The 21,130-nt window shown below is 54.5% G+C and overlaps 1 protein-coding gene across 1 annotated transcript; it reads left to right on the top strand.

Moving 5' to 3' along the window:
- Positions 1 to 425: 425 nt before the first annotated feature.
- CCDC27 (coiled-coil domain containing 27) lies at positions 426 to 20,890 on the top strand. The gene is given in 13 exon segments (XM_007980845.3): positions 426 to 466; positions 468 to 732; positions 2,051 to 2,177; positions 3,397 to 3,507; positions 4,678 to 4,835; positions 8,881 to 9,030; positions 10,214 to 10,303; positions 10,699 to 11,065; positions 11,292 to 11,422; positions 14,789 to 14,866; positions 15,494 to 15,706; positions 18,375 to 18,479; positions 20,001 to 20,890. Coding segments are annotated over 13 exon segments (1,959 nt in total). The 3' UTR covers positions 20,124 to 20,890.
- The last annotated feature ends 240 nt before the right edge of the window (positions 20,891 to 21,130 follow it).

Genomic DNA, 21,130 nt, shown 5'->3' with positions numbered 1-21,130 from the left:
GCTGGAGTGCAGTGACGCGAACACAGCTCACTGCAACCGCAACCTCCCCAGGCTCAGGTGATCCTCTCACCTCAGCCTCCTGAGGAGCTGGGACTACAGGTGCGTGCCACCATGCCTGGCTAATTAAAAAAATAAATAAATAACTCCTGGGTTCAAGCATTCCTCCCACCTGGGCCTCCCAAAGTGCTGGGATTACAGGAGTGAGCCACCGCACCCAGCCCAGAAGCCAACCTTCAGTACTGAGCTTTGCTCTTCTCAAAAACCTGATGTCACAGCACTGGCCTCCAGCACATCCAGCCGTGGGGCCCTTTTGCTGCATAACGGTTTCTATGGAGACATCTGTGATGCCACCACTGCTCCCAGGAGCCTACAGGACCTGGAGCTCTGGAAGCTGATCTCCTCCCACTGGACCAGCTAGCAGGTTCATGTTCGAGGCCATTTTCCCCTCAATACCCCAAGCCAGGCTGAAGAGATCCACGGGAAGAGCTGGGCCTGTCCTCATTCAGGTCCACATTCAGGCAGCAAAGCTCACTTGGTCTTTGCCTCATGTTACCTAAGGAGGCCAGCCCATCTGAGAGGCACAGTTTGATGTCCAGCTCGATGGCCAGGGGCCTGGCGCTCCTCCAGAGCGTGGCCAGCCGGGACGCCCAGTGCCCAGAATGGAAACTGCGCCAAAAGCCACACACGCTCAGCAAGTCAGTCCAGACCATCAGCCGCTACTACAGGAAGACGGTATGGGGTCCTGGGAGGAGGGCTGCCACGGGCCTTGAGGTGACCTGCTTCTCCTCCTCCCCAAGGACCCATGGAGCCGTCAGCCCACAAAGCATTCCACAGGCCTTCTGGTGATGGGTTACCAAAGGGGGATTCCAGGCAGGCAACGAATTGAGCGCTAGTGGTGGAAAGAGCCCTGAGGTCCTCTCCGTTTCTGAAGGGCCTGGTGCCTTAGTCCCCACGTGCCACTGGCTTCTTCTGGGTTAGCTGCTTTGGGCCAGTCCTCCCCTCTTGCAGACCTTGGCTCCCGGTGTCTCTGGTTGGCCAAGGGGAGAAGATGCACAGTTTGCCCCAAGACTCCCGACGTGCATCTTGAAAAGGAGAGTGAAGGGGAGAAAATGTGGAAGGGGACCTCAGCCGGACAGGTACACTGTGCCACCGTGTATTAGGGGAGCCCGAGATGGTCACCCCAGTTCCTGGCAGCTTCCTGGCTGAATGCATTGCCTGGACCTAGTGGACTGTGGTTTCTTTTTTTCTTTTTTCTTTTTTTCTTTTTTTTGAGATGGAGTTTCAATCTTATCGCCCAGGCTGGAGTGCAATGGCGCGATCTCAGCTCACCACAACCTCCGCCTCCCGGGTTCAAGTGATTCTCCAGTCTCAGCCTCTCAAGTGGCTGGAATTACAAGCACGTGCCACGACACCCGGCTATTTTTTTTTTTTTTTTTTTTTTTTGTATTTTTGATAGAGACGGGGTTTCTCCATGTTGGTCAGGCTGGTCTCGAACTCCCAACCTCAGGTGATCCGCCCACCTTGGCCTCCCAAAGTGCTGGGATTCCAGGCGTGAGCCACCGCACCCGGCCAGGTTATGGTCTCTAAAGTGGGTCTGCGTGGCTCTTGCTGAGTATCCAGTGTGCTGGAGAGGGAACGGAGGGGACACACCGCTGCAGCCTGCACACACGCAGGCCCTTTCAACCTCAGTGGGACAGTAGCTTAGTGCCCGTGACCAGCAGCATATGTGGGTGTAGGGGAGCCTGTCTGTGAATCTCAGCTGTCAGTCAGGCAGAAGCAGAGCCCCCATCTATCTAGGCCTCAGGGTCCCCAAGAGGCTCTCAGTGGGCAGCCAGAGCTCCCGCACCAGCGGGTGGTTGTGGGGAGGTCTCTGGGGAGGCCTGAGGGGCAGCACGGTGTCCTGGGTGTGGGATCTGTGTCCACATACTGCTCATAGGCACCTGCCATTGGGGTGATTTGTGATGGTTTAGGGAAGCAGGGTCTGCCCTTGGATGGGCTGGCCTAGAGTCAGGGGCCTTCTGCACCTGTCTTATTCTCCCCGCTTTGCCAGAGTGAACCCAAGGATGCCACCAGCCTCACCAGCTTCATGTCCAAAATGGAGGAACTTCGAAGGGTCTTCCCCAGGCGTCCTCACTGCCCCCAGTTCAGCACCAGGGCCACATCTATGTCCCGCTGTGGTAAGAGCCCCCCACCAGGGCCGCCTGTGAAACTGCCTATCAGAGTTGAGGGGCCTGGGGAGGACTTGCTGCACCCTTCAGTCTGCGAGCAGCCACCAGAGTTGGCCTCCACGGTGGCCCCAGCTGCTGCTTTGGAAATCCGCCCTGTGCGCAGGGAGCCAGGGCAGCAGTGAGGTTGCAGGGGAGGGAGGCCCGCTTCTCCTGGCCACTGTGATTATGATTTGTCTCCCCAGACTTCTTGCTTTTCTATTGTCTCACCCACTAAAAATTCAGTAGGGTCAGGGGCTAGGGGAGTGGAGATGGTTGAAGATTCTGGAAGCTTCAGGAAAGAATCCCATAAAGCCAGATAGCTCATTAGGGACAGTGCCCCTGCGGAGCCCCAGCAGCTCTCCAGTCCAACCCCTCACTGCTCTGATGAGAACAGGAGGCTCAGAGCAGGCAGCTGCCAAGCTCCGTGGTCACCTGGGGGACGCTGCCCAGAGCCAAGGCTTTATCCCATCATCTGCTCCTGGACCTGGACTGGTTCCATGTCCCCACACAAGGCACCATTCTTAGGGGTGGCGAGCTTGAGCTTAATTCCTGTGACCAGTAGCCAGGCCAAGGTGGGGGTTGTGGGGAGGGGGTCCCGTGCTATCCACGAATCTCAGCCAGCACCAGGCAGAAGCAGGGCCCCCACCTTTCTAGGCTTCATGCCCCTCCCCCCCCGCCTCAGCAAGGGGGTCTCCACAGCGGCCAGGGCTCCAGGACCAGGGATTGTTGTGGGCAGGCCTCTGGGGAGGCTGAGGGGCCACACGGTGTCCTGGGCATGGGGTCTGCGTCTACATACTGCTCGTAGGCAGTTGCCACTGGGGTGCTTTGTGATGGTTTAGGGGAAACAGGGTCTGCCTTGGATGGGCTGGTCTGGAGGTGAGGGAGCTTCTGTTCGACTTTTAGGAGGGCACGTTTTTACTGAAGGAAAATGGGGTCTGCCCTCCAGGGGACAGGGGGCATCAGCTAGAGAAATTCAGCCACACTTGGGTCTGTTGAGGCAGAGACACCAGGGCAGGCAGGAGGATGAAGCCCACCCTTTGGTTCAGCCCCTTGCTCAGTCCCATGCATCCATTAAAAAAAGCTACCTGTGCCCCTACCTGGTGCTTAAGGATAAATAAGAGTCCGCCCTGGAGTTCTTGGGGAGATGAGACCACAGCAGTCACCAGATGGCATCTTTAACACTCTGCAGGTTCACCCACCGAGACCGATTTGTCCTGGGAGATTGACAACAGCTCAGAGACCTGGAGGGGCACCCGGGACCTGCTCTTGGCCAGGCGGGGTTCGGACATGAACCTGGATGGTGAGGGAGCCCCTAGGACCTCTGCCTGCACCTGCTGGGCCCCTGAGCTCGAGGCCTGCTTCTTGCAGGGTCGCTGCTCATGCCATGTGGAATTCCCTTCCAGGACTGCCTGCCTCCTGAGGAGTCACACAGAAAGGCCCCCGGGCTCCCTTATGCAGAACTAGCCCTGCCTTGCCTGACAGCTTAGGCTGCAGTTCCCCCCAGGACCATGGCCCCTTGTCTTTAGGAAAAATCGTAGTTGAAAGTTTTGTCCCCTCGGCCCTTACCCAGAGGCTGATGGGTGCATCCCTCACTGTGGGTAGAGACCCCTCAGGACACTGTTCCGGCAGACAGGAGTGCGTGTTTCCATTTACCAAGAGGAAATTCACAGCACCGTGTTTCCTTTCTTGCCTTAATTGGAGGAAACCTAGAGTCTGCAGTGACCAGATGCCCTCAGGCTCAGGAAGGTGGAGAATCCCCTCCCTCCCCTCAGTTTAAAGATGGAGAAACTGGGCTGGGCACAGTGGCTCACGCCTGTAATCCCAACACTTTGGGAGGCCGAGGCGGGTGGATCACGAGGTCAGGAGTTCAAGACCTGCCTGGCCAAGCTGGTGAAACCCCGCCTCTACTAAAAATACAAAAAAAAAAAAAAAAATTAGCTGGGCATGGTGGCGGGCACCTGTAATCCCAGCTACTTGGGAGGCTGAGGCAGAGAATTGCTTGAATTTGTTAGGCAGAGGTTACAGTGAGTTGAAATCGTGCCACTGCACTCCAGCTTGGGAGATAGAGTGAGACTCCATCTCAGAAAAAGAAAAAAAAAGGGGGGGAAACTAAGGCCCCAGGAGGGGACAAGCAACCAGGTATGCAGGGACAGCATCAGGATGACCCCCTTGTCCTGACTCCCAGCTCTGGCTCCTCTGTCCTGGGTGTCCTGGCCGGAGCTTCCACACCTTCCTTCACTCCCTCAGCACATGCACTGGGCTGGGTGTGGGCGCCCCATCGTGTTCACAGCAGCATCACACTGTGTCCTCAAAGTGAGGTGACAAGAGCTAGGAGACAGATGGGAGTCCGTCTGGGCAGACGGGGGTTTCCGAGGGAAGTCTCAGAAGGGTGGACATTGTCGTCCAGGACGCCAGAGGGGCTCGGCAGGGAAGGGTCTGGCTTCTCATTCGGCCCCTGCTGTCGCCACAGGGCGCCTCCTTCCCTTCAGTAAGAGCGCCTGCGAGTTCAATTACTTGAGGAAGAAGAGCAAATCCCAGACTTTGAGTCCGGTCACCAGCAGCTCAGTCGCATCCCAGAGCTGCTCGAGAAGGAGGATGCCCTGGTACCTCTCAGTCATCCATGAGAAGGTACTGGCGGAGAGGGTGCAAATCCCAGTTCCCTACTCCCTCGCTCTGCTTCCGGCTGGGAGGACAGCCCTGCCCCCTGACAGGCTCTGGTTCTAGTATCTGGTTAGCTGCATCAAGCAGGTCCCCATGGCTGAAAATGACCTCCAGACCCCCTGCTTTGACAAAGCTCCTCACTCCTGTCCATCCTCACCCCAGTGGGTGGCAGTTATGCCGGCATGGAACTCAGACTCACTGGCACGCATGACCTCCAGCCATTCACACATCTTTGCACCCACAGACTCTACTTCAGAGAATGTATTCTAAATAAAAATCATAACAGGAATAACCAGCTTGATTTCTGTACAAGTTGATTCATTGTAGTGTCACTTTTTAAATCTATATTTATAAGAAAGACTGACCTATATTTTCACTGTCTTGTAATTCCCTTATCAAATCTTAGTATCACAGTTATTCTGGCTTCATTAAAATGAAAGAAAAGGCTGGAAAACAGTTACTTTTCTTCTTTTTATTTCTTTTCTTTATTATTATTATTTGAGACAGGGTCTCGCTCTGTCACCCAGGCTGGAGTGTGGTGGTGTGATCCTGGCTCACTGCAGCCTTGACCTCCCTGAGCCCAAGCAGTCCTCCCACTTCAGCCTCCCAAGTAGCTGGGACTACAGGTGTGCACCACCACACCTGGCTACTTTTGTATTTTGTAGAAATGGGGTTTCCCCGTGTTGCCCAGGCAGGTCTGGAACTCCTGGGCTCAAGTGATCCACCCGTCATGGCCCCCCAAAGTGCTGGGAGCACCACTGCACCCGGCACCTTGTTTCTTTTTCTATTCTCTGTAAGAGTTTGTATAAGATTGATGCCGTTTCTTCCTTAAATTCTGAAGAATTCGCCATTGAAGGAGTCTGTGTCCGGAGACTCCTCACAGGAGCACTCTTATTTTATTAATTAATTTATTTATTTTTGAGACGGAGTCTCGCTCTGTCGCCAGGCTGGAGTGCAGGGGCGCCATCTCAGCTCGCTGGTACCTCTGCCTCCCGGGTTCAAGCAGTTCTCCTGCCTCAGCCTCCCAAGTAGCTGGGATTACAGGCACGCGCCACTGCACCCAGCTAATTTTTGTATTTCTAGTAGAGACGGGGTTTCAGCATGTCGGCCAGGATGGTCTCAATCTCTTGACCTCGTGATCTGCCCGCCTTGGCCTCCCACAGTGCTGGGATGACAGGGTGAGCCGCTGCGCCTGGCCTTTATTTATTTAGAGAAAGGGTCTCATTCTGTTGCCCAGGCTGCAGTGCAATGGCACGATCAGAGCTCACTGCAGGCTCCATCTAAAGGGGCACTTTTAGTTTTCATTTATTTTATTTATTATGAGATAAGGTCTTACTTTGTCACCCAGGTTGGAGTGCAGTGGAGTGATCCCAGCTTACTGCAGCCTTGACCTCCTAGGGTTCAAGCACTCTTCCCACCTCAGCCTCTCGAATAGCAGGGACCACAGGCACATGCCACCATGCCCATTAACTTTTTTCCTTTTTTTTTGTAGAGACGAGGTCTCTCCATGTTGCTCGAGTTTGCCTCGAACTCCTGAGCTCAAGTGATCCTCTTGCCTTGGCCTCCTAAAGTGCTGGGATAGCAGGTGTGAGCCACCGCACTGGGCCCCCGCAGGAGCACTTTTAAAACTCACAAATTAGGCCAGGCACAGTGGCTCACCCTTGTAATCCCAGCACTTTGGGAGGCTGAGGCGGGCGGATCACAAGGTCAGGAGTTCAAGACCAGCCTGGCCAACATAGTGAAACCCCCATCTCTACTAAAAATACAAAAAAAAAAAAAAAAAAAAAAAATTAGCTGGGCATGGTGGCAGGTGCCAGTAATCCCAGCTACTTGGGAGGCTGAGGCAGGAGAATCGTGTGAACCCAGGAAAAGGAGGTTTCAGTGAGCTGAGATCAACCAGCCTGGGCGACAGTGTGAGACTCCATCTCAAAAAAAAAAAAAAAAAAAAAAAAAGAAATCACAAATTCAATTCCTTTGAAACATATCCAGATTTTCTTTTTCCTCATTTCAGTTTTGTGCTCTGTGTCTTTCTATGAATGCATCTATTTCATATAAATTTTTTAATTTATCAGCCTAAGGCTGTACATAGTACAAGGATAATTACTATCCTTTATGCAGCAGCGTGGGCAGCGTAAGGACAGCCTGTCTCATTTCCAACGTGGCTGCCTTGTGCCTCCTTTCTCTTTTTCCCCATTGGTCTTGCTGGAGTTTTATCAATGTTAATAACCTTCTCTTAGAATCAGCTTTAGATTTTGTTGATTTTTCTCTAGTGTCTGTTTCCTTTCTCTGCATTCTTTTGAAGCTGGTAAAGTTTTGATGAAAATTATGGACATGAGTCACAAAATGTTGGCGAGTTGGTGCAGGGCACAGAGACCTGGGGGGGAGGGGTCATATAATTGCATGGAGACACAAGGGGGCTTGACAGTCCCAGCTCCTGCTCCTGTGGGTCCATGATATTCATTTTGTTTACTCCCCCTACTCTACCTGTACATTATTAGAGATTTCACTGCTTTAAAAGTGTTCCTACCCTTTAATCAAGCAACTTCATTTCTGAGACATGGCCTGAGTGTACCATTAGACAAAAGTCAGGCAGATACGCTGTTGTTATTCATGCAGGCAGCAGGGAGGGGATTTACCAGGTCATGTGCATGAACCATCCAAGGGAAGGGCTGCAGGCTTGGCTGCCTCCAGAAGCTCCAAGGGGCTCGTCAGGCTTTCCTTTATCTCATCTCTGCCTTCATCTGGGCTGTCATAGATGAACTCTTCTCATTTGGTGGCAAGAGAGCCACCTGCCACAAGTTTGCAGCTGGCATTGTGTAAACTCGGCAGCTCCAACAGGAAATCAGATCTCCTTTCCAGCAGTCCTTGAATTATTTTGAGACGTGAGAGTGTCTCAGGTGACCATGACCAGGGTGATAAAATGTGATTTCTGCACATTTTTTCCCTTTAACTTTGTATTGCAGGCATAAAGGGGTAAGAATCCATACTATAAAGATTCCCATGTACCTTTCCATTCCCCGGATGTTAAATGTGGCCACGTTTGCTTTATCCTTCTCTCCTCTCTCTCCCCCTTGCTCCTCTCTCCCTCCCTATATCATAAATTTTCACACCTAACTTTATTCCTTTTCTTCTACTTTCTGTAGGATTAATTTTTAGTTCTTTTTCTGAATTCCCAAGATAGATACTTGGATCAATGATTTTCCATTGCTCTCCCGGTATATGCATTTTAAGGCTGTAAATTTGTCGTTAATCACAACTTTAACTGCATCCCACGAGCTTTGATGTGTCCTGATGTTCATTTTCATTCAGTTTAAAATGTTTCTAGCTTTGTTTGTAACTTCTTTTTTGACCCACTGGCGACACAGAAGCCTATCACTTACTTTCCAAACATTTAGGGGAACTTCTAGTTATCTTTCCTTCCAGAATATTCTGTTAGGATCATTTTCCTTCCACCTGAAGAACTCCCTTTAGTATTTCTCTAAGTTCAGATCTGCTGGTGACAGATTCTTTCAATTTCTGTTTGCCTGAAAACATCTTTATTTTTGTCTTTAAGTTTGAAGAATTGAGGGAGTTGAAATTCTGAGAACAAAAGTTTGAGGAGCTCCCCAACAAGCCCCTAGGGAAGCTTGGAGGGTATTACCGGTTAAGCGTGGGGACTGCAAAGAAGACTGGCGTCCTGTGGTATAGCGGGGTGCAAGGACAGACCACGGGCCAGGTCTGAAAGGGAAGCTGCCTTGCAACTCCTGGGAGGAGGATTTAGGATCTGCTCTTAGGATGGGTGCAGAGGCGCTGGAGGTGCCAGGCATGGCTGCAGCAAAGAGCTGGCACATCTTGGTCTCCAGATGTGTAGTGCTAGCTCTTTACTGCAGTACACATCTTGAAATCCCTGGGACCATGGGGTTTTGGGGTCCCAGGACAGCAGATCTGCTCCTTCTGGGGGGGCTGGAGGCAGGTTGGGGGAAGATTGTGTGGCTGCATGGCCCATGGGGACTGCCCCTGGTTTTCTGCCCAGGATCACTGCCTGTCCGAGCTGGAGATACAGGTTCAGAAGAAAGACGAGGAGATCCTGCTGCTCCAGGAGGAGAGGGAGGCCCTGAAGACGCAGCTGAAATGCCTCCTCAAAGGCAAAGGCCAAGAGGCATCCATGTCTCCAGGCAGGAGGGTGAGCCAGCCCCAGCGGGGCACAGTGCAGAGCTCTAAGACAGTCATTTCCAAAGCATCCAAAACTGCTGGTGACACACAGACCCCTGGCAAACCCCCAGGCCCCCTGGATCCTACCAGGTCCTCGCTGGAACATGGACCAGTTCTCAGGGTTCTGATCAACAGGCAGGGCAGAAGCAAACAGAGGCATGAAATGACAAATGAGAGCCGTGAGCCAATGCAACAGGCAGGGGAGAGGCAAACAGAGGCGCAAAATGACAAATGAGAGCTGTGAGCGGATGTCTAGGCACCTGCACCTGGTTTCTGTCTTGCTTTCTGCCTGGGGCAAGGCATGGCGCTGTCTGGGCTCAGAGTCCTTATCTATGAAATGAGGGTTGAGCTAACCTCTGAAATCCTGGGTCATGGAGGCCACCCTGCAGGCAGATTCCCCAGGCCTGGCCGTGTGCATCGTGGGCAGTGGTAGCTTGGACTACCCTGCCCTGGCCAGGAATCCCTTCTCCCTACTCTCTGGCTGTGAGCCCCGCTGTGAGGTTGGGGATGGGGTTGGGGTGGGGGTGGGAATGCTACTCCACCTCTAGGTCTGGGCAGAGGACTGGATGTGGCAGGTCTGTGTTGTGCCCAGCGGTGGTCACCTGATCTTCCCAAGACCTGATTTCTTTCATACCTGAGGAGACAGCCTGAGTTTATGCTGAGGGCCAGAGATGAAGCAGGGACCAGGGGGAAGGCCTCTGACCATCCCAAATGCCCTAAATGCCTCAAGGGAAGGCTGCCTAGACACACAGGGCAGGGGCAGGGAAAGGTGGTCAGCCAGGGGCTTCCACTCTCTGTCCTCCCCAGGCTACTGGTGGGTGTCTGAGGGTGGGGCACCCAGGCAACGACATGCACTGTGGGCATGTCTAAGGCTGGCTCCCTGACTTCCAAGGCCTTGTCTTTTACTGCAAGGCCACTTGCCGGGGGCTGCTCTGGGGCTGCCTAGAGCGCCTCTGCCCCCCAGGGTTGCCCATCCACAGGTTCCTGTGCCCTCCACTGCCACAGCACCCACATCCCCCAGCCCCTTGGCAGGAGGATGCAGGTCCCCTCCCCAGACATGAAAGGCCACTGTCCCTTCCAGGACAGGCAGTGGTCCGTTCCTCGGGTGCTGCAGGAGGGGCTGGAAAGCTGAGGGTCCCCGGGGCATCTTGCAGGAGCGGCTCTCAGATGCTTCGCTGAAGCTGGGCAGGCTGAGCCTCCTGAAGGCCTTCTCCAGAGATGAGGAGCTGCAGCACTGGCAGCAGGTGCGGGCTGCCTGGAGAGCGGGCACGCAGTGGGGGACCCTGGCCCAGAAGCCACCCAGGCTGCTCAGCTAAGAGGCCCAGGCCCCAAGTGTCCCTACTGCAGCCCTGACCTGGGGTGCCCCCACTCCAGGGGAGCAGGTGAGGTGGGTGGGTTGTTAACGCCTTGAAGTCACAGGTCAGGTGCAGTCTCCTGACAGAGGGAGGACCCATGACTGAGGCCACAGTGCCTGGGCCATTGTTGGTGACCTTGCCAGGCGGATGCTCCCCCGCTCCCTGGACCCTGCAGCAGCCTGGAAGGAGGCGTCCTCCCCGGTGCCCCCGCCATGAGCATTAGAGTCCCCCACCCTGGGGGTGCCCCGCAGCCCTGGCCAGCCCCTGCCCTACCCATCTCGCAGATGCAGGAGGAGTCTGCAGCACCGGAGAGGGGCAAGGAGCTGGACCTGGGAGGTGGCGAGGAGGACGAGGGCCTGGAAGGGGAGCCCAAGGGGGTGGAGGACACGGGTGCCAGGGGAGGTGTGAGCCAGATGGGGGCTGTACATGAGGAGGGACGCAAGGAGGAGGAAGAGGAGGAAGGGGACAGGGATGAGGACTCCGAGGAAAGGGAGCTGCCAGAGGAAGAGGAGATCCCCAGGAGAAGTGCTTCCTCCCTGGCCGAGTCGTTTGAGGAGGAGCTCCTGGCCCAGCTGGAGGAGTACGAGCAGGTCATCCTGGACTTCCAGTTCAACCTGGAGGCCACCAGGACCAGATATTCCCTCGCAACAGGTAGGGCCTTGGCAGGGGACTGGGCTTTGGCCACTCAGCGGGTCCTGGCCCAGGAGCTGGGACGCCCAGACGCTGCCTGCTCTGGTCAGTGAGCTGGAGCAGGGGCAGGTGTCAGCAGCCTCACCCAGGCTCGCAGAGCCCTCCCAGCTGGCGTGGTGGCCCGGCCCTCTCCGGTCCCTCATTGCCCCTGCTTGCTCTTGTTCACCGCCTCTGCCTCTGCGCCCAGGAGTGATTGCGTCTTTACAACAACAACTGGATTTCCAAGAATCCCAACTGCGGAAGATCAATAGGGAAAATGAGACGCTGCAGAAGGAGCTTCGAGAGCGGAAGCAGCAGCTACAAGCCATGACCGACAAGGTGGCCGTGCGCTTAGTACCGGCCTCCGCTCCGTGAGCACGGGCCAGACTTCATTAACCCCCAGCAGCTCGGGGCAGGCGCCACCCGTCCCATCTACTGATGGAGACTTTGAGCCTGGGGCGTCCAGGCAGCTGGCCCAGGGTTGTGTGGCTGATAGCGGCCCCGCCAGGATTCCCCCAGGTGTGTGGGAGGCTGGAGCCCATGTGTCCAGCCACAGCTCTGCCCTGCCCCTGGGCTGGAAGCATGTGTTGCTGTCTCCTGAGCCACTGTGCTCTTGGCCTCTCCTCAAGCATCTCCTGGCCCCTGAGTCCTGGGGGTGAGAAGGCGCTCTCTGTGCTTAGAGAGACTGCTACTCCACTGAGCCCACTCTTGTCGTTTTTGTTAAGTGTTTTAAGTTTTTATTCTTATCAAAGTTATTGATGCACATCGCTTAAAGGATCAAATAGTTCCACGAGGCCTGTCATGAAAACCAGGAGCCTCTGACCTCCTCCCTGTCATCTGCCCTCTCCTAAGGCATCATTTTAAATTCTTCCAGCACATTCTTTATGAATCTATCTCCATATCTCTAAATAGCATGCTCATAATGCCCGTTCTAGATTTTTCTCCATCTTAACATTATTTAATGCTTCCTTTTTTCCTCCCCTGTCACCCCCCAGCACACACAAGGGCAGCCTTTCCATCCACCCTGCTCCCCATATCATCCTCTCACAACCATGTTGCACTGACATCATCGGGACAGTTATTTGTCTCACACACACACTCAAATAAGTTTTACAGAACAGTACTAAGATTCATAAACCACAACTTGAAAACGGCTGCATCCCATATCTTTTGCTTTCTTGCCCAGTTCACTTATTTCTGGTGGAGCACATCCTCCAGTAGTTTTATCAAAAAGGATGACTGAGACCAGGCGCGATGGTTCACACCTGTAATCTGAGCACTTTGGGAGGCTGAGGCAGGTGGATCACCTCAGGTCAGGAGTTCAAGACCAGGCTGGCCAACATGGTGAAACCCCGGCTCTACTAAAAATACAAAAATTAACCGGGTGTGGTGGTGGGTGCCTGTAATCCCAGCTACTCAGGAGGCCAAGGCAGGAGAATCATTTGAACCCAGGAGAAGGAGGTTGCAGTGAGCCGAGATTGTGCCATTGCACTCCAGTCTGGGCGACAAGAACAAAATTCCATCTCAAAAAAAAAAAAAAAGGATGAAAGGGGGTAAAGTTTTGGGGACACGATATGTTGGCAAATGTCCTTACTGTACACCCTTGCAACATCTGGGTTGGATATAGCATTCCCGTCTGAAAACCATTTTCCTTCAGCATCACAGAGGCATTCCTCTGTTGTCTTACAGTTTTCAGGTTTGCTGATGAGAGGTCCAAAGACGTTCATGGTTCTTTGTGGGATGGTTGTTCCTCTCTGGAGAGTTGTAAGATCTGTATTTGTCCCGGGTGATCTGAAACCACCCAGAGTTATGCTTTATTGAGGACGTATTTTCATCTGTTGTACCGAGCACTCAGGGGCCATCTGGAAACTCATGTCCTTTAGTTCTGGAATTTTATTTGGTTTTATTGTTTTTTCATGTCCTTCTCTCAATTATTTGGCGATTGGACCTCCTGTCCTGCTCTTGTTTTATCTGTTATCTCCTCCTTTTTGTCTCCTTGTCTTTTACAGATACTTTCTGAAGATTTCCTTAACTTTATCAACGGCTCTTGAGTTTTCATTTTGTTATAATATTTTACTCTGATGTTCCCTGAATGTTCCATTTTTCATTTTTCGAAGCTCACTCATGTTTGGATTCACAATTGCAGTATCTTCTCTTCCCTCGATGACAGCGTTCATCATACTGTTAGTTTTCTAACTTCTTGCACCACTCCTATTTCCTACAAGTTCCCTTTTATTTTATTTTATTTTATTTTATTTTATTTTATTTTTTTTTTTTCCCCGAGACAGAGTCTCGCTCTGTCGCCCAGGCTGGAGTGCAGTGGCCGGATCTCAGCTCACTGCAAGCTCCGCCTCCCGGGTTCACGCCATTCTCCTGCCTCAGCCTCCCGAGTAGCTGGGACTACAGGCGCCCACCACTTCGCCCGGCTAATTTTTTGTATTTTTTAGTGGAGACGGGGTTTCACCGTGTTAGCCAGGATGGTCTCGATCTCCTGACCTCGTGATCCGCCCGTCTCGGCCTCCCAAAGTGCTGGGATTACAGGCTTGAGCCACCGCGCCCGGCCCTTTTATTTTATTTTTATTTTTTTTTGGAGACAGAGTCTTGCTCTGTCACCCAGGCTGGAGTGCAGTGGTGCAATCTTGGCTCACTGCAAGCTCCGCCTCCGGGGTTCACGCCATTCTCCTGCCTCAGCCTCCTGAGTAGCTGGGACTACAGGCGTCCGCCACCACACCCAGCTAATTTTTTGTATTTTTGGTAGAGACAGGGTTCCACCACATTAGCCAGGATGGTCTCTATCTCCTGACCTCATGATCTGCCCACCTCTGCCTCCCAAAGTGCTGGGACTACAGGTGTGAGCCACCGCGCCTGGTCACAAGCTCCCTTTTGAAGTTGGCTTTTGGTCTCTCATTCATCTGGGAGCTTTGCTCCAATGTTCAAGTTGACTGGACTCTGAGCACACAGGTGACCACTCCATGCTCCCTGGGCAGAGCAGTGTGCTTTGCTTTGGCATTTTAATGGACAGTTTCTTTTGTTTCCTTTATTATTTTTATTTTTCTGAGATGGGTTCTCACTCTGTCATCCAGGCTGGAGTTCAGTAGTGTGATCACAGCTTAATGCAGCCTCAGCCTCTCCAGGGTCAGGTGATCCTCTCATCTCAGCCTCCTGAGGAGCTGGGACCACAGGCACACGCCACCACGCCCAACCAATGTTTTTATTTTTTGTAGAGACAGGATCTATGTTGCCCATGCTTCTCTCAAATTCTTGAGCTCAAGTGATCCACCCACCTCAGCCTTCTAGAGTGCTGGGATTACAGGTGTGAGCCACTGCACCATGGCCTAGGGCTCTTCACTTCTGAAGTAACATTCCACCAGTCATCCTCATTTTAGTCTCCATCTTTAGAAGAACCTGGGCCAACAATGTCTGAGACTTTAAGGAACTCAAGTGTGAATTGGGCTTGTTTTCTGCTTTCCCTACTGCCAGCTACTTGGCTTTTTTGGATCTGGGATGTCAGATACCACTCAGCCATCTTCAAACTCTCCAAAATATTTTTAGTCCTCTTTCTTCTCCTCTTCTCCCTGCCTTCAATAGAAATCCCGCTGCTATTATTTTAGGGAGCTTTGGGGAAGGGAAAAAGTTAGATGCCAGTGTTCAGTCTGTTATTTCAACCTGGGAGACCTCCATGCCAACCCCTCTGTCTCCTTCCAGTTCTCCAACCTCCGAGAAGATAAGAAACACCAAGAGATGATGGGGCTCATTGAGAAGGACAACCAGCTCCTCCGACAGGTGACAGCCTGGGTGTCGTTACATGGCCAGCCAGGCCACTGTTCTTGCTGTAAGTCCCAACACAGTGAAGGGCAAGACGGGGCTGGAGCATCTTCACAGCCCAGCCAGAGTCCCTTAACTTAGGTAGCATGCCACTCGACATGTCTCTGGGCCCCACGTCTGCACAGAAAGCTCCTCGCAATCGCTGGGCCCAGACTGGACTGGAGGGACCCAGCAAGAGTTGCCGGCCTTTTTTTTTTTTTTTTTTGGACAGAGTCCTGCTCTGTCACCAGGCTGGAGTGCAGTGGTGTGATCTCAGCTCACTGCAACCTCCGTCTCCCGGGTTCAAGCAATTCTCCTGCCTCAACCTCCCGAGTAGCTGGGACTACCAGCATGTGTCACCACGCCCAGCTAATTTTTTGTATTTTTAGTAGAGACGGTGTTTCACCATCTTAGTCAGGCTGGTCTCGATCTCTTAACCTCATGATCCACCCGCCTCAGCTTCCCAAAGTGCTGGGATTACAGATTACAGACGTGAGCCACTGTACCTGGCTGCCGGCCATCTTTTAGGAAAAAGTGGACGGGTATCACATGTACTCAGGTTGGATGAAATGACCCCGCCTCTTTGTCCTCCCCGGATGTCCCCAGCAAGTGTCGAAACTGGAGAGAAAGCTCACCAAGCGGGACCGCGTCATCTCCGAGTTGGACAGCAAAGTCAGCCAGCTGCAGGAGCAGGTGGAGCTGGACCAGAACCACCTGCAGAGGTGGAAGCAGCTGCAGGAGGATTTGCAGAGCAAGAAGGAGATGATTCAGGAGGCGGAGCAGCAGGTCCGCGTGGCCCTGGAAAGTTCCCAGTCCAGGGTATGCCCAGCCCCTCCTCCTGAGGGTCTGTCCCAGCAGCTGGTGGCCAAGCACCCGGGCCCCTGCCCATTGCCCACTGCCCACCGAGGTAGAACTGGGCTCTGAGTACACGGGGGCTTGGGCTGGTTCTGCCATGTACACCAGCACCCACACAGAGTTGACGCTCAAGAAGCGTGGGTAGAGGATGGAGTGAGGGTGCGACGGATCACCCTAGAAGCATTCGTCAATGGCAGTGGTGGGCGGAGCCCCGCAGGCAGGGCTGCGGGTCTTGGCTTGCATTGTGAAGGGGATGGCTCACTGGTTGGAAAGGAGGAGGGCTCCTGGATTGAGAGGAATGGTGTTATCAACCCCTCTCTGAGTCATAGTGTGCTTGCTGGGCCAGGCACCATTCTAAGTACCTTCTTGGTATCAAAGTCATGTGGCTCCTTTAACCAAACTATGAAGTAGTTATCATGATCCTCACTTAACAGACAAGCAGGAAAGGATGAACAGTCCCCCTGGACCCCAGACCTGCTTTGCGGTGGTGCTGGGATTTGGACCAGGCAGTCTTAACTGCAGGACCCCACTGGGGCGTCACATTAAACGTGAGCAAGGCCAGAGCGCACCCTGCTTGTGAAGGCCCCATGCCAAAAAGGAAATCAATAAAGAGCTGACCTTTTTTTTTTTCTTTTTTGAGGCAGGGTCTTTCTCTATCATCCAGTCCGGAGTGCAGTGGGGGAACAACAGCTCACTGCAGCCTCGGCCTCCCAGGCTCAAGCCATCACCATCCCACCTCAACCTCCTGAGTAGCTGGGACCACAGACCTGTGCCATCATACCCAGCTAATTTTAGAAACTTTTTGTAGCAACGGTCTCACTGTGTTGTCCAGACTGGTCTCGAACTCCTGGGCTCCAGCAGTCTGCCTGCCTTGGCCTCCTGAAGTGTTGGGAATACAGGTGTCAGCCACCATGCCTGGCCCTGACCTTGATTTAGAATCCAAAATTAAGCAAAGGTCAAGGTCATGTATGGAGGCTTTTGAAGTCATGTTCCCACCAGGAATGCCAACAGCAGCTCAACTGTGTTCTTTTTCCTGCCTGAGCCTGCCTCCTTCCGGCTGGGTCAGACTGTGGCACCCACCCCTGGTATCCCTTGATAAAACAGTCTGGGATCCAGCCGTAGTCCTGGTGAAAGCATTAGACCAGAGGCGGTCTAGGTGTGTCCATTTGTGCACCAGCGTGCACTGACCTGGTAGAGCCTGGAAAGCTGAGCTGAGAAAAACTCTGAAGCTAAGTCCGGGTGAGCAGGAACTAGCGCCAAGCCTGATGGTGAGGCCCCACGGATGTGGGGAAGTGAGGCTGGACACCCTGGGTAGCTGCCAACCTCTACCCTGGGGAGGCACCCCCAGAACAGAGGCCCAGTCCCTTGTGGCCTCAGGACCTCCAGCACTTGGCACGATGTTTGTACAAAGTGGGCACTCAATAAATTCTGGAAAGAAGGAAAGGAATCCACTCCTCACACAGGCCAGGGGCCCATGACATTCCTGCTGTTACTTAAACCTGTCCAAGTGACAGTGTGGATGTGCTTCCACTCGGAGGCAAAGCTGAGCCTTTCGGGCCTGGCTCCCGTTGGGCACCTCTGCGTCGTCAGGGTTTCTGGACGAGGAACGGGTGCTGATCGTGCTGCATAACTCCAGGGGTTTCTTTCTGAGGCTCCTGGGGTGCAGATTGGAGGGATTTCCTCTGTAGCTTCCTGGGAGGCATGATTAGCTACCTCTGGGGAGGTGGCTGCAGTGTACAGGCAGACAAGGATCTTCATGGCAGCAAAAGACTGGAACGCCTTCCGGGTCTGTGCGCAGGGGCCAGGTTCAATGCTGCTGTCCGTGGCACAGACGCCTCCTAGTCAGCATGGAAAGGAGGAAGGGCCAGCAGCACACTGTTAAATGCCTAAAGTGAGTGTGTCGCCAAGGGCCAGGAAGTCCACTCACTGCAGCTCCCCTGGGCAGTGGAGGAAGGTCCAGGGGTTACGTGCAGCTTCTGTACTATTTTGGTTTCTTGGTTTAAAAATATGTGTGTGGGCCGGGCGCGGTGGCTCAAGCCTGTAATCCCAGCACTTTGGGAGGCCGAGACGGGTGGATCACAAGGTCAGGAGATCGAGACCATCCTGGCTAACCCGGTGAAACCCCGTCTCTATTAAAAAATACCAAAAAACTAGCCGGGCGAGGTGGCGGATGCCTGTAATCCCAGCTACTCGGGAGGCTGAGGCAGGAGAATGGCGTAAACCCGGGAGGCGGAGCTTGCAGTGAGCTGAGATCCGGCCACTGCACTCCAGCCTGGGCGACAGAGCGAGACTCCGTCTCCAAAAAAAAAAAAAAAAAAAAAGTGTGTGTGCGTGTGTGTGTGTGTGTGTGTGTGTGTGTGTGGGTAGGTTTTACTTTCCAATTAGAAAAGCCCAGGTGGTGTGAAAGAGCCTTTGGGCTTTGGGGCTGGGCCGCGCAGGGTCAGGGGTTGGATCCGGCACCTCCTAGCTCTCAGGCAGCCCACATTGACTCCTCCGGCCCCCGTTTCCAGTTTCTAAAGCCATGAAAAGTTCCTTCCTGGCCTATAAAAAATAAGGTGCTGGGGGGTGCAGCCCACTGGCCAGGTGCCTTCGTGGGCAAAGATGAGTGACAATGTTGTCCCTTTGCTCATAGCTCGAGAGGCTAAGGAATAAGATCATCCAGGCCACCTTTAGCATCACCGGGACCAAGTCCTTGGCCAACGAGATCTCTGACAATGACATCCTGGAAGCCCTGCAGGTACACCCCTGAGCTCTGCTGCCTCCATCCGGGCCCCATCCCCCTAGGCCACAACTGGGGTAGGGGGTGGGGCGGGGGCCTAGGTTAGATTCAAGGGACTGTGTTCTCATCCTAGCTGTGTCACCTATTCACCCGGACCCCAGGACCCCCCTTTCTCTCTGCTCAGGCAGAGGGGACCAAATCATCCTAAGGTGGGTGGGGACATGGCATGGGAGTCTTACCCACTCTCAGCAAAAAGGGGGAGGGGCATCAGAGACCAGCAGTAACCACCACAACCCATCCTGAGCGCTGTGGACAGGGAACAAGCCGCTCGGGTCATGAAGACTCTCCCGCAGCAGGAGCCCAGCCCCCGCTTTGTCCAGTTTGGTCCCACCGCTGGTATCCCCACCCACTGATCCAGGGCCCTGGCGCAGACTCTTCCCACCCTGGCTACAGCCTCCTGGGCTCCTTCCTGACCAGGGGTCCCCAAGCAGGGGCCTCGGAGAAGTAGAGGGGTATAGGAGAAATAATTCAGGCCTTGGGGTCACTGGGCATGAGGGGGTCACCACCCACCAGCTGTGGGCCACACAGTCACTTCTCTGAGTCATAGATGCCTCCCTCTGTGACGGACAGCGCATGCTTACCTGCAAGGTGTCGTGAGACTCAGAGATCTGGGCGTCAGGCACCGGCTGTGGCTCTGTGTGGGGCCATGTGCTACACAGGGGTCACCTCTCACCAGCAACTGCTTCTGGTCCCAAGACCCACACTTTGCCCTCTGGGGCTGCCCTTAAACCCCAGTGTGTGCCCATGACCTTCCAGCACCCACGTTCCTGGGGCCTGGTTCCCTTCCTCTGCAGAGCAGGTGGGCCCCACACAGTGCCTTTCCAGCAGAGCTGTAATGTGGGCAGAGATCTCTGTGGCCTTGGTACTGTTGTCTGGGGGAGGGGAGGAGGAAGGGGAGGGAAAGAGGAAGAGAAGAGGGAAGACAGAGGATGGAGGGAGGATTCCCACTGCACAGCAGCCAGGGAAGAGCACCTTTGCTTGTTTGCCATAACCTGACACAAACCAGCAACGGCCCAGAGAGGAGACTGGAAGAGGGGTGGGGACAACGTTCCCTATGCACAGGACAGAAAGGACTTGAGGGACAGATGTGACGACCTCAAAGGTCTCTAGGAGTTTGGGGTTCCTCACAACTCTAAGAGGGCTGAGGAGGGGACTTAGTGCAGGCTTCTGTGGGCTGGTGGTGTGCACCTGCCCCGGCTCCGCGTTCTGTGGCTTCACTTCCGTGGCTGAAAATCAGCCGCCGTGGGAGTATTCCCACCTCAGAAATTGGCAACGCCACAAAGCCGAGCGTAGTTTTGCTTTTTCCTCCCCGCTGGAGAGCCGGTTGTAAGTATTCACCAGCACACCCCTGCTGCAGCGAGCCCCTCTAGAGGACGAGAGGGTGGTGTCCCGGGCAGCTGGCATGAACTGGGCAGACCAGCCTCAAGGCCAAGGTGAGGAACTGCGAAGGCCACCTCCACGGTTGTGTTTCTTGTGTAGAGAATTATCTCAGAGAGAAGCGACTACCACAATCAGCTGAAGCAGAAAGGCGTCAAAGTGCCCCCGCTTCAACAGTCAGAGGCCTTCCTGCCCAGCAAAACCAAGAAGGGGACCTCCAAGTAGGCCCAGCCAGGCGCCCAAATACGGTCAGCCCAGCAGAGGCCAGGGCCCAGCTCCAGAACCACCCGCCCCCACCATGAGTCCTGTTCTCAGACTTAGAATTAAACCCGGCGTTGGCACTGTCCCACCTTTTTCTTCTCTGGGATCCACGTGGGGGCCTATTCTCCTCTGCGACCTTGAACTACTACGACACTCCCCATTCCAAAGCTCACTCACTGGGGGTCAGCACACCAGCCTGTGCCCCTAGCTCCTAACAGGTCCCCATGAGGCCCCAGGCTGCCAGACGCCTCAGCCGGGGTGTCCAGCCAGCACTCAGCACAGACCACACACCTACTGAACAGAGGGGGTCTGTGACCTCCTGTCCTGGCCCTCTCCTGGTTGGGGCACTCTCTTGCAGGAGGATTGGAAGATGGTGAGGGTGGGGGGCTCTGTTCCCATCCCCCTGGTCCTGGAAGGAAAGTTTTACGGACGGCAACGGTGTCTGTGGTCCCTGACGCTTCCCCGGCGCCTCGCAGGCTCTGGGCGCCTGAACACAATCGGAAGGGGCTCTCCCCATCGCCCTTCTCTGCTCCCCACCCACACCCGCTTCCCTTCCCGCCGCGAGCACCGAGCGTGGGCCACGTGCGGGCGCCATGCCCCTTAGGCCCCGGAGGGGGACGGTCCCCGCGACCGAGTCTTCCATACCCAAGATTCAGACCCAGACGCGCCCAGAGCCTCCCGTAGTCTCGTCGGCGCTGCAGCCGGGTCCCCGCGGGGCTGGGGGGCTCGTGGCATCGTAGCGGCTCCAGCAGGGGTGAAGGAAGTCGGGGACCCTGGAGGCCCCGAGGGCGGGCCGTCTGCGGGCGGGAAGTGTAGCCCTCAGACCCTGTCCGGCCCCCTGCACCTCCAGGCCCCGGGGCTGGGCGGCCTCAGGCCCCAGCCCCACTCGCCCAGCACCCTGCCACTTCTGGACTACGCACCTCCGCGCTGCTGGCTCCAGCCCTTCCCCGCATGACCCCGCCCCCTCTCGC

The sequence above is a fragment of the Chlorocebus sabaeus genome, chromosome 20 (assembly GCF_047675955.1).
Source record: "Chlorocebus sabaeus isolate Y175 chromosome 20, mChlSab1.0.hap1, whole genome shotgun sequence".
In the NCBI taxonomy this organism is placed as follows: domain Eukaryota; kingdom Metazoa; phylum Chordata; class Mammalia; order Primates; family Cercopithecidae; genus Chlorocebus; species Chlorocebus sabaeus.
The sequence above is the reverse complement of the archived record's forward strand: the minus strand, read 5'-3'. Positions and strand labels throughout refer to the sequence as shown.